General features: G+C 42.8%; 1 protein-coding gene across 1 annotated transcript; it reads right to left on the reverse strand.

Annotated features, from left to right (window-relative positions):
* Positions 1-1,234: 1,234 nt before the first annotated feature.
* On the reverse strand, positions 1,235-26,543 carry FBP1 (fructose-bisphosphatase 1). Its single transcript, XM_029617429.1, has 7 exons — positions 26,263-26,543; positions 16,757-16,919; positions 14,182-14,274; positions 11,892-12,032; positions 10,181-10,318; positions 3,587-3,706; positions 1,235-1,626 (listed from the first exon to the last, which is right to left on the reverse strand). The coding sequence occupies exons 1-7, from the start codon at positions 26,430-26,432 to the stop codon at positions 1,435-1,437; spliced, it is 1,017 nt and encodes a 338-aa protein (XP_029473289.1). The 5' UTR covers positions 26,433-26,543; the 3' UTR covers positions 1,235-1,434.
* Positions 26,544-26,958: the final 415 nt, after the last annotated feature.

The raw sequence follows: 26,958 nt of genomic DNA on the forward strand, positions 1-26,958 counted from the left end.
CCCCTCCTCATTTGTTCATATGTTAAATTAGTTATATCTGTTCGATGTAAACTGCCATCCCAGGCGCCTGTTTCAGTTACACTGTAAACCGATGTGATATCCCGGATGAACGTCGGTATATAAAAATTTTAAATAAATAAATAAATAAATAAAATCAAACTAGTCTGTACTTATAGTGAATGCCTGAAAGTGTTAACATATGTATGTGGGCATTTTGTTGGAGAAGGAATGGCACAGGTAGAGAAGTAGCAAGGGTACTGGCACAAATGTAGTGTAAACTTGTATATGGAGGGTTTAAAAATAACAAATCCAATGAAGGTGGTCTGCTTTGAAAAATGGAGCAAAGTGAAGGGCAAAGTCATTTGCAAAAAAAAAAAAAAAAAGAACATTGATGTGAGGGCAAAAAGGGAATAAAGTTAACATGAATTCAGCTTTAAAAAAAAAAAAAAAGACAGGCAAGAACATGCCATACTGGGTCAGACCAAGGGTCCATCAAGCCCAGCATCCTGTTTCCAACAGTGGCCAATCCAGGCCATAAGAACCTGGCAAGTACACAAAAACTAAGTCTATTCCATGTTACCATTGCTAGTAATAGCAGTGGCTATTTTCTAAGTCAACTTAATTAATAGCAGGTAATGGAGTTCTCCTCCAAGAACTTATCCAATCCTTTTTTAAACCCAGCTACACTAACTGCACTAACCACATCCCCTGGCAACAAATTCCAGAGTTTAATTGTGCATGGAGTAAAAAAAGAACTTTCTCCAGTTAAACAAAAAGAAAAAAATACAAGGGTAAGAGCAAAAGACATAAAAGCCTTCAGAAAGAGGGTAAACAGGAGGAATACAGGGATGAGCATTTGTGGGTTGACTGGCAAAACACACTCAAACAGCTCTCAATATTCATCTTTTCTTCTGGCTAAAAAATACATCATCATCGGAGTGCTTTGCCCCTCTCAGGGGCAGACGATACATCCAATAGCAGCTCCCATTTTTTCAGCAAGTTTCAAAATTTTGAACACACGCTGTTACATTTGATGTGGGTGTCTGTCCATCATGGAGCTCTCCAGACTACAGTATAGAACAGCAGAGAAACTTTAACCAAGCCACGTTTTCCTGTGACTTGAAAACCCTTGCAGAAATGTTTGCTGGCGTATATGTATGGGGAGGGGTAGTGGAAAAAAAGGTTTTTGGTTTTATATATATATATAAATAAAAGGAGTAAAGAACAAATTATGCATAGAAAAAAAAAAAGGTTTTATTCAGAAATTTTGCTTCCTAAATTTCACATTATGTTCCCACAATGCAGTATAAACTTTGGTCCTTTAGGGAGGGGAGTCGGGGTTATGCAGCAACACTTTGAAATACTTCTTGCAAAAAAAAAAAGCAGTTTCATCTTTGATCCCTGGCTAGCTGGATTGGATTCCCTGCCTTATCTTCACTTGGGAAAGTGTTTCTTGTATATGGCCTTGTATTCCTTCACGTCATCAGGAGAGCCCAGGACGATAGGCACCCTCTGGTGGATGTTGTCCGGCTTCACATCCAGCACTGCCTCCTTTCCTGTTGTGGCCATTCCCCCAGCCTTCTCTATTACATATGCCATTGGATTGCACTCGTACAGAAGCCTCAGCTGAAAAAAAAAAACAAAAAAACAAAAGCAACTCACAAGACAGACATTAAGAGGCTAATTTTCAAAAAATTAACACAAAAACCCACTTTCTCAGCTAAAATTAGCCAGCTAAAAAGTTATCAAGTGAATTCAGCAGGCTAAACATCCCACTAAATATTCTTAAAGTTATTAGGGTACACCTACCTAGATAACTTGGAAACCTAACTAGTTGTTTGAATATTGCCAGTAAGGCAAAGTAGTCTGGAAACATGCTCTCTGATAACTAACTTTAATCAATCTTAGTCGAAGAACATAGCCCTTTAACGGGCCGATACAGTACAGTGTGCTCCAACGGAGCGCACTGTTAGCCTGCCATTGGACGCACGTTTTCCCTTACCCCTTATTCAGTAAGGGGCGGAAAACACGCCGAACCTCAACATGCAAATGCATGGCCCTATTAGGTATTCCCGTGCGATTCAGTAAGTAAAATGTGCAGCCAAGCTGCACATTTTACTTTCAGAAATTATCGCCTACCCAAAAAGGTAGGCGTTAATTTCTTCGGGCACCGGGAAAGTGCACAGAAAAACAGTAAACTGCTTTTCTGTGCACCCTCCGACTTAATATCATGGCGATATTAAGTCGGAGGTCCCGAAGGGTAAAAAAAAAAAAATTTGAAGTCTGCCGGCGGCTGTCGGGTCGGAAACCGGACGCTCAATCCCGCTGACAGCCTCCTTTTGCCTGTTTCTACTGCTAGGCCTCATTTAAATACCGAATCGCACGCACAGGCGCGTGGACATTCGCCACCTGCACCAGTCAGGTCAGCCAGATCATGGTATCTTCATAATGCAATCCTGGCAGCTTTTAGAGTTGCTCTGATAGCAATGTTAGAAGTTTAAGCTACCAAACATTGCTTCTAGAATATTCTAATATCAATACTGGAAGCTGCCAGGATCACAGTACAGTATGCAAATCATTTTTGACAAATGGGGGGGGGGGGGGCAATTGCCCAAGAGGCCATACACTTTTAAAGTATTCTTTGGTGTGGCTGAAGGGTGATATCGGGCCACCAAGCCCAACCTTTGACTCACAATAGCTTGGCTGTCTTTATTCTCCCTGGTGACCACCTGACTTTCTATATTCTTTGAATATAGCAGGTTAAAAAGCTATCTGGCAATATGTTTCTGGATAACTAACCCTACTCTTGCCCATGTCTACAGTTAGCTGAATAACTTATTCGGCTAACTCTATTCTGCTCTGGAACACCCCCAAAAAACTTGATAATGGCTTATCTAGCTATGTGACAGCAATATTCAAATTATTTATCTGGATAAATACCTTTTAATAAACATTGGCCTAAGTTTTTATATAGATTACAATTATAAGCAGACTTTAGGTGTCTCAATTTATCCAGGTGGAAATAGATTGTTATATTTTTATATGCAAAAAAATGCCAGTCTACAAATTAAAGCAATATTTCAGCTAAAGGTAATTTAAAAAAAAAAAAAAGGGATAACTTGTCAGGAAGGACAACTTAGTATATATGGGAAGTTGCTGGAATGCCGAAATCAAGGGAGGCCCAATAGGATCTTCTGGCCACAAGTTCAAGAAATTGAGAGTAGTTTTCCAAAAAAATAAAATAAATTCACAAACAGTTATGCACACAAAGTTTTGAAAGTTCAGTTAAGATTAAAACAATGCATGTTTGAGTGTGCGTACTTTTACCTGTGAGGAAGGTGACATGGTTAGAGAGAGGACAGAAAAAAAACAAAACACACCCCACACATGCAGAAGTTTCATTATAAAATCCCTGCATGTACTTTGACCTATACACATAGGGTGCATGCTAGGCAGATTTGCAATTTAACATTTTGCTTAAAAAAAAAAAAAAAAAAAAAAACTTCTTAATTCAGCATGTCTCATCTACTTGCTGAATCAGCCCATGACCAGTGCTGTGTAGGTTATAAATCTCTTTAAAGTTTACCTTTCCTTTTGGACTCTTCTCATTAGCTGGGTACATGAAGATTCCTCCGTACACCAATGTACGATGAACATCAGCAACCATTGATCCTATATATCTTGAGCCATATGGAGCGCTACCATCCTGAAAAGAGTTAAGGTATTTGAAATCAATGAGAATTCACTTCCCCCAGATATTGATCTACATGCTTACACATTATTGGAATTGGAAATGTGGAAAGTTTCAAAACTGATAAATTAAGACTACATTGTAATAAGAGCTTTTAACTCTTTGCCAAGGGGTGAATAAAACATGTGGACAAAGGTGAACCAGTAGATGTTGTGTATTTGGATTTTCAGAAGGTGTTCGACAAAGACCCACATGAGAGGCTTCTAAGAAAACTAAAAGCTCATGGGATAGGAGGTGATGTCCTTTTGTGGATTGCAAGCTGGTTAAGAGACAGGAAACAGAGTAGGATTAAATGGTCAGTTTTCTGAGTGGAAAAAGGTAAAACAGTGGAGTGCCTCAGGGATCTGTACTTAATATATTTATAAATGATCTGGCAAGGGGTATAATGAGTGAGGTGATCAAATTTGCGGATGACACAAAATTATGCAGAGTAGTTAAATCTCAAGCAGATTGTGATAAATTGCAGGAGGACCTTGTAAGACTGGAAGATTGCATTTAACATGGACAAGTGCAAAGAGATGCATATAGGGAAAATAACATTGTGTAACTACAGCAAGGGTTATGTTCTATCTTTGGCTCAGTGTGCTGTGGTGATAAAAAAAAAAAACCAAATAGAATGTTAGGAATGGCAAATAAAACTGAGGATTCATAATGCCTGTATCACTCCATGGTGAGACTGCACCTGGAATACTGTGTCCAGTTCTGGTCACCACATCTCAAAAAGGATATAGCTGCACTGGAGAAAGTGCAGAGAAGGGCGACCAAAATAAGGGGCATGGAACGGCTGCCCTAAGAGGAAAGGCTAAAGTTAGGGCTGTTCAGTTTGGAGAAGAGACGAGTGAGGGGGATATGACTGAGGTCTACAAAATCATGAAAGGACTTGAATAAGTTAAAGTAAATCGGTTATTTACTCTCTCAGATAAAAGAAGGACCAGGGGGCACTCTATGAAGTTAAGTAGCCCATTTAAAACAAATCAAAGAAAATTCTGTGTCACTCAGTGCATAGTTAAGCTCCGGGATTCATTGCCAGAGAATGTGGTTACAGAAGTTAGTATAACTAGGTTTAAAAATGGTTTGGTTAAGTTCTTAGAGGATAAATCCATAAATTGCTATGACTAATTAATAAGCAATAGTAGCTTGTGATCTAATGTTTGGATACAGGATACTGGGCTTGATGGACCCTTGGTCTGACCCAGTATGGCAATTTCTTATGTTCTTATAAAAGCTCAATTCTCTTGGCCAACATCTGGAGTCCATTTCATACCAGTTTTTAAAAGGCATTATTGGATAAATATATGTGAAGGACTGCTGTAAGAGGGGACTCAAGTGCCTGCTCGACATTAGCTGTTATAAAGTTTTGGGGAGATGTTTGGGGTTGGTTTTTTGGTTTTGGTTTTTTTTTTGGGGGGGGGGGGGGGGGACGACACATTGCCAGAGAAAGATCAATTTTTTAGAAAGCCTTCCAAAAAGATGGCGAGGGAAGGAAAGATTAAATAGTCTTCATACACTGAATCCAGGTTTGCCAGTTATAATATACAGAAGATGGTTGACAGATGGGGGATAGATGAAGAGGTCCCTATGTGTCTGTCTGCTATGCTGCCACAGGTCCCTCCCCCTAATACCCTTACATAGGATAGAAGCCACCTCCGATGGAGAAGCTGGGGTGAAATTATCCCAGGAGGCAGAAGCTTCAGAATCAGCTTGAGAGTCAGCTAATGGACTTTCAACTGAAAATGTAGAGAGTGAATGAACAATTTGAAAGAGTTCACACAGTTGAGAGGCAGCATATTGCAAGTAGGTGAATACCATGCACAGTTGACCTGGTCAATAGATTAACTGACCAATCCAGTGCCATAAGCAGAAAGGACCACCTCCAATTTGCTCTTATGCCAAAAGGCATTCAGCCCCCTGGAAGTTCCCTATTTTTAGTCCACAGTTTGGTGAAAAACCATGGCACACAATTTTGAAGTCTGAAGTAGAAAGATTTCATAGAGGCCAATGAATCTAAGGTCGTATGAAATGAAGAGCGCCAAAGCTCTGTCAGACTTCCCATCAGCATCCTGCTTTCTGGTTCCTACATCTAATTCTGTGCAATGCAGAATTCACCAAGGAGTAAGATCTAGTGCTACTTCTTTCTGCACTCACTAACTAGGTATTGAAAAGGTTTCACTAGGAAGTTAATATAGTCAGGGAAAGTGAGATTATTTCAGAAGGTTTTATGATGTGTCCATCTTCCTAACAAAAAAAACCCCAAACTTACCTGCAGCATGCATTGGTGCTAACAAAATGTCTAAGTCTGTTAAAAATACATGCAAACTGTTTCTGCTGCCTGACACTACTGTCCTTGGTAGTGAGGCTTAAAGTTTTGGTTTTGTTTTTTTTGTAATTTCTATTCTCACAGGACAAGCAGGATGGTAGTCCTCACATATGGGTGACATCACAGGATGGAGCCCTGTACAGAAAACTTTTCTGTCAAAAGTTTCTACAAAGCTTTGACTGACACTGGCACACTGAGTACACCGAGCATACTCAGCCTGCAATTATCCCTGTGAACTACAGGTGTCTCCCTCAGTCTTTTTCCACTCTGCAGTAAGCATAACTATTAGGAGCTCTGTGAGAAATTCGAATACTTTTCCCTCACTAAAACACTTAAACTTTTACGTCACAAACACTTTTCCCTGCACGGGTCTCCCTTCGCGTATGTTTATTCGACGCTCTGTGAGTACTATGCCCTGTTTTTTCGGTCGGTTCCTGTCACCTCCCTGGCCTGCCAACCGACTGCAGCCTTCCCTCTCCCTATGTTTCAGTTAGCCACACATAGCCTGCTAGTGTCCCTCTGTGACACTCTGCCTGGTTATTAGCGCTAGTGGGACAGGGACTTCCACGGTTTCCATTGCCGCCAGGGCCCCTGTCAAGTTCCCTCTGTACCCTTGCGCAGTCGATGCCCCCATCGCTACCGTCTGTACCCCTTTTTAGATCGTCCTGGATTCTTAGATGTCATCGGTCCCTGCATCGTTCTATCAGTGCCATCCATGGCAATGATTTTTCCTTGGGTTTCATCAGTGCCATCATCACCCGGATGGATGCCATCGACCCACACTTTGTGTCATCTGTGGCATAGTCGCCCAGGGCACTTCCATCAATGCCATTGTTTATTTTATCAATGCCAGATGCCCAGGTCGATTCCGATGCCCATGTCTGTGGCATCAATGCCATTGACACCACTGGTGCCCGAGTCGATCCAATTGATCGAGTCAACGTCCATGGCCATCGGAACCCGCCTCCATATATAGATGCCCTCAATGCTCATGTCGTTTCCATCTGTGTCTTTGACGTTCCTATTGATGCAGTCATAGACTCAGTCGATGCTGGTATCATTTTTCCGATGCCAACGATGTTTTTTTCAATGCCATATAGTTTCCATAGATACCTACGCCGATGCCGTCAGTGCTTCCGTCATTGTCATCAGTGCTCTGCCCGGGTCATCGACGTTTTTTCATATATATTTTTGACGATACCCTCGGCTTCGGCCACCATCGACACAGTCAATACAGACATAGCACCTCCACGTAATGCCCTCGCCTAAACACAGTGCTCCATGCTTTGGGTTCTTATTAAAGCCCCCTATTAGCCTACGATACTACATAGTGCCAGGAGCAGTGCAGGCATGCTAACAGTCCATCAGTCGCCATCCAAGACAGCGAGGGCATCCATCTCTGTGCTGGGGAAAGACCGGGCCGAGCACCGTGGCACCCATAGTCACCGACACTGTGACCGTCCGCCACCGATGCCATCCAGCACATTGGTGCTATCCTTCTTGGTGCTGGGGAAAGACCGGGTCGAGCAACATCACCATCGCCACTGTTCTGCACAGTGCTGGCAGTCCTTGGTGTTCCAGAGACACTGGAACGAGTTCCGAAGAATTCTGCACTGGTGTCACAAGACATCGAGCCGCTGCGACGAGGGCCGGGTTCACGAGCTGTTAATTGGCTCCCCTATTCCTGAGGTGTTCCCCACCGACATCAGTGCGGGATTGTGGCCCTCCACAAATTACTATGGTAGCGCCAGCCGCGCTCAGTCTCCTCTATACCTGCGCTACCATAGCAGGCAGAGTTGAGATGGGCGTCTACATCCAAAAAGCTACCCCTCGATGACTCCTGAAATCCATGGAGCCAGCAATCTTCACCGGCTCGTCCTTCGGTGATCCATGTTGGATGGTAAGTACCCGCTCCTGCGGCATTCCCATTGAGATGTGTTCTCTAATTCGGGCCACATTGTTCGAAACGTTCTAGGTCACGTACCTTTCAAGAACTGTATTAGTGTCACATATCACTATGCCAGCTACAATACCAAGAGAACCCCTCTATCATTTCTTTGGGATTACATCAGGACATACTCCCATTTTGAGCAATGGGGCTCTGTACTGATTAATACTCTGGCTTCTGGTTCCTAATTCAGAACCAAAGTTCCAGATGCATTCGCTGATCTGCTAAACACGAGATCCAGCAAATACTACCTCAAGTGCAAGTCCACCTCGAAGCCTCCTTGTACAGCACACAGAAATGCGGGTAAGACTTTACCGCTCATGCTCCTGTGGGAGGTTACATGATATCCAGATTACATCAGCCCCTCCAGTTGGACACCTCCTGGTCTCCCAACTGCCGGATATCAGAGCAGCCACCCCACTTTGTACCAAAGTTCCTGGTACACTCCCCCAGATGCTACGAAGCATGGGGGGGGGGGGGCGCGTTGGGGAGTTGTAATTACACTATTCTTTCTTTCAACAAAGTACTGGTAGCGTCATAAAACCTTCCATACATAAATCCTACCATTCAAAATGGCATGATTTACCACATGATGAATACAAAAGGGCATTACCCTTTTTCTTCTCTACACCACTCTTTTCTCTTGCTCCCTCGGATTCTGCTCCCCAGACATCCTCCACATAGGTACACCTTTGTTCCAATTGGTGTATCGTTTGGGAGTGGGGATACCAGATTAACGGTAAACCCCTTCTGAGTCAGTTTGCCATGTATTATCCACTGATCAAGCCACCTCTATTTTCACTCGTCACGGAATAGAACCTATATTTCGTACTTATAAGTCTCATACGTTCTCTGTTCGAGCCTTTCCATTCCTCTCATTTCACAGTATGACGTGGGAAATTCTTTCCCTCATAAATATCGTTTCTGCCAACAGGGTCAGTGAGTTACACACCTTGTTACATACTCATTAGACCCTGCATTCCTCCGACAGAGTGGTTTTACGTATTCAACTTCATATCTTTAAGGTAGACGTTGCATCTCACCTTACTCAGGATATACTCTGCCCATTTTTCCCAACACCTCTCTCTCACCAAAGCGAGAGAGTTTTTCCACTCCTTGGACAGTAATAGTGCACTTGCATTCTATCTAGATCGTACTACACTCCATGGGAATTCCACCTAACTCTTTCCTTCTGTGGCAAGAGTCAAGCTGCGAGTTCCACTGGGCAACCAGACCTATTCCTCCTAATTGATGGTCTGTATCTCTTTTCCTACCAACAAGCAGGCATTTCACTACAACACTGTGTGTAACCACACTCTGTTGTGTCCGTCCCAGCCTCAATAGCTTCCCCTCGGCTGCTACTGCTTGTACATATTTATCAGGCTGCAACCTGGAGCTCTTGCCATACCTTCGCAGCCCATTATTACTTAGATGCTACTAGCCAGCATGCTCCATGTTTGGCCAGTCCATCTACTCTTATTCTTTTCGGTTTAACTACCCAACATCCTTCCACCAACCCGTTACAGGTTTCAGGATGCCCTCCGTTACAAATTCCATTCCCGTCATTGCGCATCTTGGGTGCATTCTCTGGCATCCTCAGCTCGGTACTCACCCATATGTGAGGACTACCATCCTGCTTGTCCTGTGAGAAAGCAAGTATTGCTTACCTGTAACAGGTGTTCTCACAGGATGTTAGTCCTCACGAAACCCACCCGTCACCCCATGGAGTTGGGTATGTATACGTTTTTACTTTTTTTTTTTTTTTTTAGTTTCGCTTGCGCTTTTAGCTATAAGACGAGACTGAGGGAGACACCTGTGGTTCACAGGGATAATTGCAGGCTGAGCATGATCAGCGCACTCAAGTGTGCCAGTCAAACTTTGTAGAAACTTTGACAGAAGTTTTCCGTACAGGGCTCCATCCTGTGATGTCACCCATATGTGAGGACTACCATCCTGCTTGTCCTGTGATAACACCTGCTTTCCCAAAGGGAAAAGGATCAAAATTAGAGGGATTTGTTTGGTTCAAATCAGCTTCAGTTCATTTTGAACCATTCCATATGTTGTGATCATGCACGTACAGAGTCTGGTCAACCTTGCCATTATCACTAGATAGTACGTAAAACACGACTGAGGAATAAAATCAGTAAAAATCCTGCAGACTTACCTCAGGAAACTTCTTCTTGTTCAAGTATTCTGTGACTGCAGGATCAAAGTACTTGGCATATCCCTCATTGAGGCTGTATATGTTCCCTTTTTGTTTGATCTTCACATTCTGATCAACCAAAAGGAACTCCCCAATTGCCTAATCACATGGCAAAAAAAAAAAAAAACAAAAACACACAACTGTCATAGCTTTTAGTTTTCCAGTGAATTCAGCATTTGTGAAAAAAAGGTGCTCAACTGACAGCAGTTGAAGCACTATTTTTGTGTATTTACCCTCATTCATGCTGTGTATAAAAAATTGCAATATTTGGCAGGAAGTACAAATGAAAGATTATGTAGGTCCCAAGCAGCCAACTATGTCTACTTCATATAGCCAGCCCCTCCTCACTCAAGCCTATTTTTAATCAGCTACCTTTCGCTGTGTCACTCTTTTCTCCCACAAACAGCCCTCCAACATCTCCCACTAGAAATAAAATATATAGTTTTAAGTCAAACCAGGGATGGCCAACTCTGGCCCTCAAGAGCCAGAAATGGCCTGGTTTTCAGGATATCCATAATAAATATGCATAAGAGATTTCCATATTGCATACACCACTTTCATTGTAGATATCCTATAAACTAGACCTGTTTGTGGCTCGAGGACCAGAGTTATCCACCACCGTCTTCAACATTTTCAGATGAGAACACACCGGGCTTGAAGTGAGGATTCTCACCTCTTTTCAATCTCTCATTGCTTCCTCCTGCTCTCATGCCCTTCCAATGTTATAGATCTTTTCCCTTTCTTCTATCACCAGCTCTTCTTCCACTTTCTCTCCATCCCATCTTTCCTATTTTCTTCCTTTGAGCCTTCAAGCTCCCCTCTTCTCACCATATCTACCCTTTCGGGTTCTTCTTTCCCCCTTACCCATTTCAGGGTGTTTTCACCTTTTCACATTCTCCCCACAGCTGCAGCAGAGATAGGCGGCCGGCACTGTACCAGTAACCCAATGAGCACGTGCTCCTAGTCCCCAGGGCTGCTTTTCTCCCTGCCCCAAAATCGCTCTCTCTTTCTAGGTAGGAAGTACATTGGGACAAGGAGCATGTACTCACTGAGTCCTCGCACTGCTGTTTGCAGCAGTTACTGCTGTAGGTGTGGGCCGCCGATAAAGCAGCCCTTACCTTGTCTGAACTAGGAAGAAACAGAGCGATGTCATAACCAATAGCAAACATAGTCCTAGTCTGCATCCTAGAGATCTATGTACGTAAAGAGCCACTGGCCTTGACATTAGTAGCTGGGAAATCTGAGGAGACATTAAGTCAGTAAATGAACTGATATGTCCTAAGTTTTGGAAGTGGTTTGAAATCTTTTCCTATGGTCAGTTACACCATTTAGAAGTATATCCAGTGCCAGTATGTTATAGCTTTAGGAGATTCAGTGCAAACTTATCTAAGTTCTGCTACAGCTTCTCTTAAGGTTCATACCAATTGGAGTCTCCATCCTATCACATATCCTGTATTAAAACCATGGTAACAGATAGATTAAGTTGCAATTATGTTCATATAATGCTACTATATAACCTCATGAAAGTCTATAAAAAAAAAAAAAAATAGATTTTCCCCATTGTGACAGCTTCCTACAGATAGTGTTTTTCTATTAACAAAGCTTTTAGAGATTGCCTTCATCACTTAGAAGATTTACTTTAAAAAAAAGAAAAAATATAAGTGTTCCTTACTGGATCCAGCATAAAACAATTCACTCCACATTCAGTGGCTAAAACCAGCATGGTGGCACTACCATAGAGAGCATAACCAGCTGCCACTAAATTGCGTCCAGGCTGTAAAGCATCTGTCTCGCAGGGCTCATCATCAGAAGTCTAGAAAGGAAAAGCAACAAGTTATATAGAGAATCAGGACTGTATTATCAGAGAAGAACCTCCATGCAATTAACAAGACAGGGCTTTTATATAGATGCATGTACAAATAATGTCAAGTGCCTCACCATATGCTGCGAGTACACACATCCCATTAATTACAAAATAAAAGCTGACCAGCACACTGCATTAGTAGAAAAGAATGAATGAGCACAATTTCTGCATCCCATGTGACATTGACTTTTCAGTAAACATATGCAATACTTTGCTTCCCACCCACCCCCTCCATAGTTGAGATTCCAACCTTACATTTGCAGGAGAAACACACACACAAGACACGGACATTTGTTTTGAGACTGTCCCAGCATCCCTTTTCTCCTGTTACAGGCTGCTCAAACACTTTACAATCACATCTGCAACTACAGCGTATCAACTCTGGATCGTTTAGGATTCTAGTGTTAAGTGCCTCCTTGATTTATAAACAGACGGTCGCCATAGATAGAAGGAGGATGCTGTGATCCTTAAATTGACTGCAGTGCATCCCATCTCTAGTCTACAGCATTCAAAATGGTGTGCCCTAACTAAAATACATAGAGGGGTGTGCCCTTTGTTTCCACGTTCCTGCCATTAGGTGTCCTCTGCAGTGCAGATTTCTGTTCTCCATGGAAAGCTCGAGAGGTAAGAGCCCCTGCAGGGACCATGAGTGTATGCTAACAGTTCCTGCAGTGCCAGAATGGCTGCTGTTTTCCTCTACTACTGCAGCTTGAGAAGGCAGGGGAGAATATGGGTGTCATACCTGGGAACTTTTGATTTCCAGTCACCCTGAGAATGTGGCAGATTAGTGTGTGTGGGGGGGGGGGGTGTCTGTGCACAAACTCTCAGATACACACATTCACATACACACACAGACACGCACACTCACTCAATTCTCCCCCCTCTTCCATACACACACACACTTATCTTAGTTACAGCAAACCAAACACCCTCCACTGCCAGACACTTTGTGAATTAACAGGAACTTAGAACCTCGTCATATCATACCAGCACTAAATCTCAGGACTCAAACACAGTAGCAACCTTGTCTATGAAAAGGCAGCAATACAAATATTGTAACAGGCGGCCCAAACCGTACTGCTACAAATCCCTACAGAGAAGCTACACCTCAGTCACGCAGAATACAGAATAAGGGACTAAAAATTAGAAACAGAAACATGCAAACAAAAATGAAACCAGACTAACGATGGAATTCTGAAGAAAGACAAAAATACAAATATATAATACATATTCCCAGAGATAGCATATGCCAAAATTTTTATTTATTTTTTTTAACCTTCGTCTGATCTTATTTTTTCTAACTGGCTGGTCCCGGCCTCTCTTTTCATGTTCCTCCTCTTGTTCTTTACCCAATTCCTTTTCCACAGTCTATTTTTCTGTTTCTTCTTCTCTTTCTCCCTCATATGCTGTCTCCATCCCCCATACACACAGGCTCTCACTCACACATGCTGTCTCTCTCACACACACCAACTGGGCCCCAGTCTCCTCCTCGCTTCTAAGCCTGGTCTGCGGCAGCCCTGCTACAGGGCAGTTTCTTTGGACACTGTAGAGGGTTAATTGAGGCCATGGGGGTGGGCCGTGTTTCAACCAGAGACGCTGACCAGCCTCAACTGAAGGCCTACGTGCCTCCTACTTCCTACCTGTGAGGCTCCTGCAGTCATTTTCCGGGGCCTACTTCTACAGGATGCGCACCTGGAGTTTTTGGGATGTTGGCCCGGAGACCCGGCAATTTCGTCAGAATTCGAGTCTCTGGGCCAAATCCAGAGAGTTCCCAGCTATGATGGGTATCATTGAAATTAAAGATCACTACACAATGACTGCATGGATTCAGGTTTTGAAATTAAATATTTCTAAGTGGTATTTCAGTACATTTGCTTTTTTTTTTTTAAATGAACATGTTACAGCAGCTACTTTTTATATCCATGAAATTAAAACTTTTAAAAGTTACTGTTAATACAAGTGTATAGTAGGGAGGTGCAGCTGACAAATTCACCGTTTGTGCGAGATAAAATGAGCATGTGCTAAACTTAACACACACAAAGTTTAGCATTAATTATCTCCTACTAAATTTACAGTAAATTGAAGCATTACATTTTACCTTTCTATAGATAGCAAAGATGGTTCCAATGGAAACAAGGCAGTCAATATTTGAAGAGCCATCTAAAGGATCAAAGCAGACTATATATTTACCCTGGAAATAAAATTATACTGGAAGTTAGTTTGTGCCAACTTTAAATGCTTCAGCTTCCAAAACTGGGCACAGTCAAAGACATGAACAGGTTACAGCCCAACAAAGTTCCTGAATGTATACTCTCCCCCATAAGAATGGCTGCCATCTTCATGTCACCCTGCTTTGCTGCACTGCCTAGCTAGTTGGTTACATTACACTGTGCATTGTGAGCCAAGGAGGAAGCAGTGAAAAAGAGTGACAAATCACTACAAGCTAACTATATGGACCTACAGTTCACTGGGACCTGATACTTTGTTACACAGCCTTGTTTTTGCAACAAGAGTCCCAGTATTCCAATGCTGCATTATGGGAAGTGCTCCACTCAAGTCCTGTGCAATTTGTTCCTTTCCCTCTGCTCAACTCATTCACATCTCCGAGTTGAGCATCAAAGTGAGGAAATGACTGCAAAAACTTGAACCACAGTCTTACAGTGCTAGAAATGGTCTGAGAAAAACTGTTAAAAAAAAAAAAAAAGCCACCAACTAGTATGTGATGCAAGCATTTCCTTTGCATAGTACTCTCCAGAACAGATGCACTTTATCTAGAGGCAATGTTAGACTTTTTATCTAGGTGGTCTTGATGATATATTCAGAAGTGAAAAAAAAACAACTCTAAAGCAAGTTTGCTTACCTGAGAACAGGGTTCTCCATAGTCATCAGGATAAGTCAACCATAAACATAGGTGACTTCCTCCAACTGTGTTGGGATTAGCCCAGCCCTCATAGCTTGAATAAATTCTGACCATGAGGAAGAGATCCTGTTTGTGGTCGCTGCCTCATAAGTCCCAGAGTCTCTTCCTGAGCTTACACTAGCAAGGTAACTGACTCTCCAGAGAGGCAGGAGAGTATTTAGTGGATGGCTGATGTATCCTATGGAGACCTCAATTTACAGGTAAGAAAAAAAAAATCCCCCCATAACCTACTTTCTCCAATAACAAGCAGACAACCACCCAGTGGGGAGTCCCACACTAAGGGTTGCCTGGTGGAGCAGCTACTTGATAGACAACCCGGCCCAACCAGCTGGAAAGTGGACAACCAGGTGAACAGGCTGTGCAAAACTGCTTGTCCAAAGTTAAAGTCTGGACAGCATGTCCCAGACAGTAAGATGTAGAGATGTGGTCTTGCTGGTCAGACTGGATGGACCATGTATGGGTTTTCTGCTATTTTCTATGATAAACAACCAAGGTGTAGTTTTGCAGATATCTTCAACTGAAATGGTCCTCAGATATGAGCCAAAGAAGTTTCCATAGCTGTCACTTGATGAGCCCTGACAGCCATCTGTAAGCCAGGCAGCATGTACAAGTGCATTATACAGTTCACGAGCCAATTTTAAAAGTTGTCTTGGCAACTGCCATTCCCAAATGGTACTGGCTTTTCAGTGCTAAGAAGATTGTTCCGGAGGGGATGTTTGTGCTTTTTTTTTTGTAAAACCTAGAATTCTGTTGAGGGGCTCCCATAGAAAAAAAAAAAGAAAAAGTGAAAAATTTGGAAATCCCCAGCAAAAAGTAAAAATCAAGAAGAACAGACAGACTGGGAAAACCCATCTGTTTGGTGGCTCAGATAAAGAAAGATTTAAGGGGCTCTTGAGGAAGCGACTGTGCACAGGAACTTGCGCATGTTCAGAAAGACTGAGCTCCTTGAACTGGGTCCTTGTCAGCGTCAGACGACATCACCTGCTGGTTATGAACAATTTATGTCCGTCTACTTGTTGACAGAGAACAGGAATTACTACATTTTAATGGAACCGGTATACAATTTTGTTCAAAGGTGACTGTGCATCTCTCCTGCTATTCTGAGTTAGGAGAAAAGCTTCTACAGACAAGAACCCATCCTGCCATCAGGTGGCATAAACAACGAAGCAATAGGAAGAGACATGCCCAGCTGGTTATTGTGAGAATCTTAATATGTTTTTCTTCCAAATTTTGTAACAGAATTTTAAATACCAGGGTGTGAAGAAAAAAAAAATCTCCCATTATCAAAATATAAATATATTTCACACCAAACTATGTGATTCGTATCAGGTTAGTAAGCATCTCCCACAGAGAAGGGAGAAGTATACCATAAACCTTGCTTTGCCAATAAAATTAGCAGACTCATCTTTTTCTAATTTATATAGTTTTCCATGCAGTAAATAAATACACCTCCTGTCAGAGAAGTTTGAATTACACAATGTTAACTGCTACGTAGTTCAACTCCCTATAGCAGACATGCACGTTGCTGCAGCTTTCCAGCATTTTCTGGCACATTCTACAGAAACCTAAAATGTAGAACACAGGATTCCTAGGTCAAAGGCCAACCTGTGAGAAGGAAGTTCTAGTGACTTGACCTTTTGCCATCAGTGTATACAGTCATTTGGTTTCTTTTAACTTCTCATTATAGAATTATTAAATTCAGAGCCACACAACCTATAGCTATGACATGGTGACATATCTGCATGGTACATACCTTTCTCTCATTTTCCACTAAGATGGCGTTTTTGTTCTCTTCTGATACAAGGATGCAGGTACTGTAGGAAGCCTTCAGCATATTAATCACCAGGTCATTGGAGAGAATATCTAGCTTTTTTACTTGGTCTCCTGTCACATTCGTGGATCCAGCAATTCCATAACTAATAAATGGGAAAGAGGAAAGTCACAGCTACACAACTAGAAAACATATTGAGAACGATAATGTTCAAACAAAAAAAAAGGTATTAGGACATGAGCTTAAAACGCTATACAACCACTCACATTGGCGTGATTCAGAGCACAGGGAGCAGAGGTGAAAGATTTGGTGAAAGCCATGCCTAAGATAGCATCCAAGGATAGGATGCTACTTCAATCTGTTAACTGCTGACTGGAGCATCCTGGAAGCAAGTTCAGCATGATCCTGGTCTCCCTAGGCAATAGTAGCTAAGCCCTCAAATGACAGGGAGATATACTGGACCTGCTACTCATTAAAGGTAAAGCATTGCATATATGTTATGAGGTTCAGTGATTACTGGACACTATGGTTCAGTATATGAATAATTGTAGATCTGAGCCACATGTCAGAGGTCAACATTTAAAAAAAAAAAAAAAAAAAAATTAGGCAAGTACCTTGGATGGGCCAGGGCATGATCTATGGAAAGTGGAGAACAAGTGAACAGACAAATCTAACAGGAACAAAATCTTGTGTCAGTCAATTAAAGAAAAGAAAAGGATGCATACGGTTCTCAAAAGAGGTGAGTGAATAGGCTTAAAGAGTTAACATTATTAGAGAATATAGAAGAATGAGGACAGGAAAGCAGGAAAAAGCGCAAACCAAAGAAAACACTAGCTAAGTTGGTGAAAAAACTAAGATGTGTTAGCAAATCAGGACACCTGCATGCTGGGCAGATTAAATGACCATTTCAGTCTATTTTTTTTTTTTTTAAATACAAAGTGACATTATACACACACAAACATACCCCTTGCACCCAGATGTATTCTGAATCTTTGGTGTGGCTAACACTAAACAAGTTAGTGGGGGGGGGGGGGGGGGGGACGACACTGATATCATAAACCTACTTTTCTTACTTTGGGGCAGATGCAAGACAGCCGAGCGCACTGTTTAACCTGTGGTTGGATGCATGTCCACAACCCCTTATGCTATAAGGGGGGATTAGCTTGTCCAAAACGTGTGACCAACCCCTCATGAAACTCATCACATGCACGTGGATGAGGCTATTAGTTAGTCTCCACAGATCTTTAAAAAAAAAAAAAAAAAAAAAAGTGTGCCCGACCCGCTCAGAATTAACTCCTGCCCAGAGCAGCCCAAACAAAATGTACAGAAAAGCGGTATTTTCTGTACATCCTCTGACTTAATATCGTGGTGATATTAAGTCAGAGCAACCAAAAGGTTAAAAAAAAAAAAAGAAGAAGTGCTGGCGATCAGGCTAGGGAAACGGACGCTCAATGAGCATCCATTTTCCTAACCCGCTGACAGCCTCCTGACCTCTCCTGGTTACCCGCTGGCAAGAAGGTGCTTGGGGCGCACATTTGTCCCTAGCGCCTCCTCGGCAGAGCGACCCCTGGTTTGGATATTGAATCACGCACCCAGGGGAAGTGGCTGGGCGCGTGTTAGGAAAGCGGGCGCTCAACACTCAGCGCTTATTTATTGCATCGGCCCCTTTGGGTTTGGATTCTGAGATTGACAGAAGGTGGAACAAGAACATGGAGTGTGAACAGAGAAAGTAGAAAATATACAACATCTTATATAACTATAAAAATAACGCCCCACCCTCTGTCCTTTAAGATGGTCCACAAAACAGCATGATTGAGGGACCGCAGATAAGTAGTGGGCATAGATGCTGAAGAGTATCTGTTCTTAATCCTCTTAGAGAAGAGTCTCAATGTTACATACAAATCTAGAAACATGACAACAGAAAGAGACCATATGATCTATCTAGCCTGGCCATCCGTCCAGCTAATTTGGCTTTACAATTCCCATCACTCCCTCAGAGATGCCCTATATTTACCCCATGCTTTCTTGAATTCAGATACTATTTTTGTCTCCACCATCTCCATTGGGAGGATGCTACATGCATCAACTACCTTCTCTATAAATATTTCCTAAGATTACTCCAGAATCTAGCCCCTTTCACCCTCATCCCATGATCCCTTGTTCTAGAGCCTTTTTTTTTTTCCATTGAAAGATGCTAGCCTCCTGTACATAGGGAAAAAAAACCTTTGAGATATTTAAATCTTTATCATATCTTGCCTTTCCCTCTACAGTATACAACTCTCCTCTACTATAAACAGAGCCTTTTCTCTTGCCGGCCCCACCATATGGAACTCCCTGCCCCATGATATTCGCATGGAGACATATACCCCCACTTTCAAAAAGAAACTTAAAACCTGGCTCTTTCAACAAGCCTACCACATGACACCCCCTATTACATAAAACCCCCCTGTGAATTTTACAATGTCATTTTGTTATGAACACCTTATGTCCGCTGATTTGTACTGTGCACTCTCATGTATATAGTTATAGTTACATTTCTATTGCTTTGCATCTACCCATTGATGTTTGTTATATGTAAGGGCTCCTCCCAAAAGTTAATTGTATTTTTCCTAGTTCACTAAGTTATCTGTTACATGTAAGGGCACCACCCAAAAGTTTTTGTTTATTGTGAACCGATGCGATGTGCGAACGGATATCGGTATAAAAGAGATGTTAAATAAATAAATAAATAAATGTTTAGATCATTAAGTCTATCCCCATATGCTTTAGAACAAAGACCACTGATCATTTTAGTAGCCACCCACTGCACTGACTCCATTGAGACTCTTCTCTAAGAGGATTAAGAACAGATACTCTTGGTATCTTGGTGGGGTACATTCTCCAGAATTATACACAATATTCCAAGTGAGGTCTCACCAGAGACAATATCACCTCCCTTTTCCCTATGCAGCCAAGCATCTTTCTGGCTTTTGACATCACTTTATCCACCTGTTTGGCCACCTTAAGATCAGATACATTCACCCCCAGATCCTGCTCCTCTTTCGCACTTAATTTCACCTCCAATGCTGTACCTCTCCCTTGGGTTTTTGCACCAGATACATTACTCCGCATTTCTTACCATTAAATCATAGCTGCCAGACCCTAGACCGTTCTTTAAGGTTCTGTAGATTCCTCATGTTTTTCATTCCTTCCTGGCTGTCTACTCTGTTGCAGATTTTAGTATCCGCAAAGAGAAACTTTTCCCGAAAACCCTTCTGCTGTGTCACACTCGTAATGGACAAAGCAATAGGAGCCAGACAGGATGCAGCATAAGGATCTTAGTCTGGTAGCACATCAGCACTATTTATGCTGGAAACTGAACTGGAGAAAGGCAAGCGAGTCTCTCTCCATAAAGTAGGACCAGCGAGGAGGTTCAATCTCATCTCTGCATAAGAAATACATTTCCTGATTATGCAAAGACATGAATCAGGTCAGGAAAAATGCTACATGTGCTCTTAAGACACAGTGTTATTCATCCCACCAACAAGTCGGGTTTTCAGGATATCCCTATTGAATATACATGGGATAGATGTGCATACAATGAGAGTTTTGTTTATTTGGCTGCTTAAAAAAATATATAAAAAAAACAGCAAAGAAAAAAAAAACCCTTATTGCTGGAATAAGACAGGACAAGGTACAAAACAATATCTGAGCCTGACTAGTCAAACAAGAAACTTGGAGGAAAGAATTACAATAAATCTTGGTTGTAATGTTGTAATATCCGCAAAGAGACAAACGCACCCAGCAAACAGTGGGCTGGCCAGAGAATCTGAGCATGAAGAGTTTAAAAACTGGAAGGAAGGGGGAAGACTGCCACGTAGTCTAATTCAGCAAGTCAAAGTATTACTCACTCACCTTAAGAGCGAGGCAAGTCACCTTTAAAATGTTAAAAGTACAAAAGGAACAGTATCATCTGGTTTCTTCAAAATATCCGTTTGCCTGTTCTGACGCTACTGTACTAAATGTAGAGTTTTAAAGTAAGGTTTCTGTAATAACCTTCTGGAAGAAAGAGCCACCAGCTAATAAGAGCCACTTTCTCCTCCTTTAGTTCCCGCTGCACCTGCCTGTGCTGGAGTCCTATTTTAGGAGGTACTGGAGTCCTGCAAGGAACCAGTCCAGCAGCATCCCCGTTTACGTGGACGTGTAATGGTGGACATCACTAAACAGAAGCAGCTTTCGCATATTCTACAAACCAAATATCGTCTCAGAATTTAATTAAGTTAGAACTAAAAATGAGATCCAGAATTTTTTTTAAACCCCCAGAAAATAAGATGAATTACAGCACGACTTGCAATCCCTCCCTCCACCTCCAAAAAAGCTATGTAGTGTAAAGAGGTTCGACCTCCAGAAGCCTCTGAAAAGCTATCTGTGGATCTGGAGTTACAAACTGCCCATTACTGCTGTGGTGAAGAGGCACCAAACCTGCTCAGTGAGAGAGAGAGAGAGAGAGAGAGAGGAGAGAGAGAGAGAGAAAAAAAAAAGTTACAGGAACTCTTGAATCAATTCTTTTCAAAAATTGTAACTCCAATCCAAACTGTATATAAATTCCACCATCATGCTGTGTGACATGTCTCACATGAGACCCCCTCCCTCTCCCCAAACACACACATTTCAACTGCATGTCTACAGTCACCATAACTGGCAGGCTTTTTTATGTTTTAATCCACTTACATTCAAAGAGGTTTCACCCTTTGCCAGCTCTAGGCATTTATTTATGGCTTTTATATTACAGATGTTCAAAGGACATCACATCGGTTTACATGAAACAGGTGCAGAAGCATAACATAAGATGAAAACTGTGCAGTACATAAAACAGAACATAAGGCAAACTTATAAGAAAGAAGATAAACAACATTATAACATAATAAAGTTATAAACATGGAATTTACAGTGTCAAATACAGCCTTAAGGCATTGTTTGTGTCATGGTGCCATGCTGCCCCCACCCCCAATGGACTTACTGTTACCCACACATATGCCAGTGGACCTCCAACTCTCCTGCTACCTCTAATCCCCTCCAGTTTCCCTACCGAGACCTATAATTAGATTCCCACCCCAACCTGCAATCCTTTCCCTCATTCCACTCCTCCGCACACCTCAGGAGGAAAGCTAGGGCTCCAGCTCTGCTGTTATAAAAAAAAAAAAAAAAAAAAAAAAGAGGCAGTGAGCGCAGGGTCTGAGTCAGGCTGGGCCATGCACTCAAAGGCACTGCCCAGAAGCCTAGGAGGCAGCTGGGCCCGAGTGCACAGCCCAGTCAAAGAATCCCAAAAGTCCGGAGGGATGGTGATTATTAGAAGTCCAAGAGCCACACACTTTGCTGCCCTCAAAAATTCTGCCACCCTAGCCACAAGCCTAGTGGTGCCTGCTGGGAAATCCAGGCTTGCAATGCTTCCTATGTAGTAGGCAGATACAATAAAAACGTGCAGAAAACACAGGCGCTCAGTGTTCCTCACATGCGCCCAGCCACCTCTCCTGGGCACGCGATATATTTAAATGGGGGGGGGGGGGTCGTGCTAAAAAGGAGGTGCAAGGGACAATTGAGCGCATCTAGCACCTCCTTGGTAGCGGACGCCCAGGAGAGGCGGCTGTCAGCAAGCTAGGAAAACGGACGCTCCCATTAACTGAGCATCCCTTTTCCTAACCTGACTGCCAGCACACTTTTTTTTTTTTTTTTTTTTTAACTTTTGGTTCCTCCGATTTAATAACCACCACGATATTAAGGCAGAGGATATACAGTAAAAAGCAGAATTTTCTGCTTTTCTGTACACTTTTTTTGGGCTGTTCAGAAATTAACCCCTGCTCTGGGCTGGCATTAGTTTCTGAGCTGTGTAGACTGGGTGCACAGCATGCATTTGCATGCAATGAGCACTATTAGTTTCGGGTGGGGGAGGGGGGCTGGATGCACGTTTTGGACACTAAACCCTTTATGGGGTAAGGGGCTGTGGACGCCCGTCCAAATTGCGTGTTAATACAGTACGCTCAGCTGAGCATACTGTATTGTATCGGCCTGAGTGTGGGTAAGCCTGCATCTCCCAGCCTTGCTATTGAGGCCTCGACAAAGAATGACCGAAGTCTGGTGTCTTCTAGCACATTCTAAGATACCTGAGATAAGGCGTCTGACTGCCTGCTGCAGTAAACAAGCTGAGTTCACAGCACTTGAACCACAATTAAAAAAAAAAAAGATGGAGGTGTAGCAGGACTATTTTCACCTTTAGAAACCGTGTCTGAAAACAGAACAAAGAAGTACGAAGAACAGTTAATTACGTTCAAAAAGGGAAATCCGTGTTTAAATTATTTTAAACTCTAATGGCCGGAATTAAAAACCTCGGCGCGTGTAAGTTACGGGGTTTACGCGCGTGGCCGGGCCGCGCGCTGGGCCAATTTTCAAACCGGCCCGGCCACGCACATAAACCCCGGGACAGCGCCATTCCGCGCTGTTCCGGAGCTGAAGTAAGTTACGAAAAAAAAAGGTAAAAACCCCCAAAAATTTTGATTTAGGGTTTGGGGAAGTCCATGATGTGTCGCCGTGCGAATTTGTACAACTGTATCCCCCCCTTGCGCACGTGGATTATAAATTCCAGAGCGCATGTGTGTGAGGCCCGCCGATTCTATAACGTGTGCGCACCTTACAAAATCTACCCTTAAAGTGCCATAAGCTAAAATACTGCTTCTACTACAGTAACAAAAAAAAGGCTCATATAGATTTAAAAAAAAGTTTTCAAAGGATAAAAGCCTACTGCTTTTCAAAGTCTGCTTTCACAGATTTACCATATTGTTTTCTAATGATAAAAATGCATGTTTTGCTATTATTCCGCAGGCCCTTTATTTCTTACACTGTCAAGAGGTCTGCTCTGTGCTATGAATCTGAATATAAAAAACAAAACAAAAAAAAAAAAAAAAAACTACAACAAACCGAGCATGGCTTTTTGTTACTGTTACTTCTGGTTCTGTGAAACAGAATTGGGAGGTTACAGTTCCCTAAAGCTGGCAGGGAAGCTCTTAGCTGGAGCAGACTGATTGGTTAGAGTGTGACAACGCCCCTCACATGCCAAACAAACCTGTCTATGTACCAAAGGGGATGCACAGAGGAGAATTTGTAGTTAGGAACTTGCAACTATGATAATTAAAGCATTAGTTGGAGACATAAAACTGCCAAACCGTGTCAGTTTAAATATGCACTGTTAAGCGTCACAGCACATAGGGGGTCATTTTCAAAGGAGTTACGCATGTAAATGTGACTTACTATCGTAGCAATTTTCAAAAGCTATTTACTCGAGTAAAGTGCACTTACTTGAGTAAATCCTATGGACAATTCAATGGCATATATTGTAGCAATTTTGAAAAGCCCACTTACTTGAGTAAAGTGTATTTACTCGAGCAAAAACCAGTTTTGCTCGAGTAAATGCTTTTTAAAATCTACCCCAGTATATCTAGGACTTGAGGGGTTAAAAAAAACAAAAACAAAAACAAAAAAAAACACAACTACAACCTACAATGGTTTTGACTGCAAAAATGATTCCAGGATGTGCTGCTTATTTTAGAGTCTGCACCTAGCATGACCAGAAGTAGTTTGTTAGAGACACAGCCCCATACTGGTTTACACAAAATAAAATGAGAAATGAGAACTTTAACAGCACTCCCAGGAGGCTTTAAAAAAAACAACCCACATATATTCTTCAACAAATTAGGCTCTAAAAACAATGCATTTTATATATTTTTAAGAAGTGAAGTGGTCAGTCATTTTTTATGATAAAGATTTTTAAAAAGCCACTTTGAGCTAGAAACAATGAACTGGAGATACAGGTAACATTTTCAGACACTGGGAAACACACAGTGATTAATAATAAGGGTCCATACTTAAATTTCGTTTTCTTCCAGGGGGGGGGGGTAGTGGTTAATTATTAGTTTGCCATGAGCCTAATGAAGTCCAAAGTTTAAACATGGCTAGCAAATGGGCATACACCTTTTAAGCCTCCCTTACCCCCTCCCCTACACTTTACTTCTTGCCTATCACTTGCCCCACTGCCCAGCCTTTCACAGTCATCTGCTGATTCCCCCCTTCCCCCCTCCTTTTCCCTCCCCCCTAATTTGTAATAAACTTCAGCACCAATCCTCTCCTTCACCTCCTCCCTCCTCTGCATCCCTCCAGTCTCTCCTTCTTCCCCATCCTCTCCTACACTCTTGCACTAATCTTTTACTATTACAACCCTGTAAATAGCCCCTGCACCCATTAATAGACCCAGTTCAGTTCCAACACCTCCCCTTGATATTCTCAGCACCTGTAAATAAATAGTTCCAGCACCCCCTTTGGTATAAAACTCTTTCCTCATCTATTTCCCCCTCCTTCGGCCTTTCCCACCTCACTCCTTTTTCCTCCTCATCATTTTGACCTCTGATGTCTCTGTCGTATCTGACTTTTACGACTCACTTTTCATATCATTCCCCAATTTGCTGTTTGCTTGTTATAGTTTTCCCTGTTATAGCTTTAATATAACTCCCCCCAGTTAAAATTATGTTTTTTGTAAAGCTGCATTATTTGTTATCTGGAAACTGATGTGATGTTCCCAATGAATGTCAGTCTATAAAAATGTTAAATAAATAAATAAATGAGAGAGATCAGATATATGGCAGAGAGCCCAGCTATGGTCCATATAGCCGTAGTATTAAACAGATTCTCCCTCACAAAATTTCAAAACGTGAAAGTCAACAATAAAAAAAAAACAAAGCTTAGATTTTCTTCATAGCATCAGATTAAATTAATGCTGTCAGATATTGCAGAATTTAAAAGTGTACCATCACTGAATATTTTAACAGTACATAAATCAAAGCAAGCCTTGCAACTACAGAACCAAAACCTCACTGCAGTACAAGTAAAAAAAAAAAAAAAAAAAAAAGCCACATCTCACGAAGGAAAAAAAACAAACTGTTAACAGTTTAAGAGTGTCAGCCCTCCATTAGAGAAGCAGAGTAAGAATCAGGGAAGCCGGAGTCCAAATCCCACTGCTCGCTCTAACGCTCCTCGGCACCGTAACGGGCAAGTCACTTCACCCTCTGCTACCTCAGATAAAGTTAAGAGTGTAAGCCTTATGGGGCAGGGACCTACCAAGTGTACCAGACTGTGACCCAACTTAAGTTTGGGGGTTTAAAGGGGAGTAACTACATCTAAAAATCCACATCCATGCCCCGATTCCCTTTTTTTTTTTTGGGAGGGAGGGGCGCTAACCCCAAACCTTTTAACAGTTCCCGCCTTGCGGCACCTCGCAATCACACTGGTCAAGACAGCAGGGTCCCCTTTTAAAGGGGCCGCGGTGGGTGGGTTGGACCCCCCCCTCCCGGAATGTTAGCGGGGGCGGGCACTGGATGCAGCGCCAGGTCAGGGATGCGCGTGCACTCTGGGGGGCTCTGCGGCTCCTGCAATGCGCGCTGCTGCTGCTGCCGCCGCCAACTTACAGGTTCGCCAGCCCGGCCTTCCTGACGGCGGACGAAATGGCCTTCACCGCCGTGCAGACGGCGTTCAGCAGCTGCGTGAGCTCCCCGGTGCCCTTGGCTCTCCGGCCTTCCTCCAGCACGAAGCGGGTGAGCGTGATCACATTGGTGTCGAAGGGCACCCTCTCCGCCATGGTCCCGATGCAGCAAACCTCTGCCCTTCCCTCCTCCTCCTACACGCGGCGGCCGCGGTGCTTTTTAAAAGGAGGAGATCACGCAAGCCAGTTCCACCCTCCCAGTCGCCAGCCACTTCCTTGCTCTATTACAAAGCATGCTCCGGGGGGGGAGGGGCGGCCGTAGGCCACCCCGCCCCGCCCCCTTTAGATGCCCCTGAGGGGAACACAGAGACGGAAAAGAAAGGATACAGTGTCTTTCTCAGTACAGTGGACATGCTTGAACTAAAGGCATGTGGCTGGTGCACATGCCTTTAAAATTCACAACAAAACGAATACAAGAAAGAAAACCCCTATCTTGCCAGTCTATTCTGTGCCCGTCTTCCCCGAATCACCCCTTTTTTGAAAGGGGGGGGGGGATTCTAGGCTTATTCTCCCTGAATAGGAATGGGAGGGGGGAGGCCTCCAGGTCCGCTCCCGCCCTGAAATATAGAAAGGGAAGAAGGGGAGGGGGCGTAGGTCACCACTCGCATCCAGTGGGGTAGCC

Source organism: Rhinatrema bivittatum, chromosome 1 (genome assembly GCF_901001135.1).
Source record: "Rhinatrema bivittatum chromosome 1, aRhiBiv1.1, whole genome shotgun sequence".
Lineage (NCBI taxonomy): Eukaryota > Metazoa > Chordata > Amphibia > Gymnophiona > Rhinatrematidae > Rhinatrema > Rhinatrema bivittatum.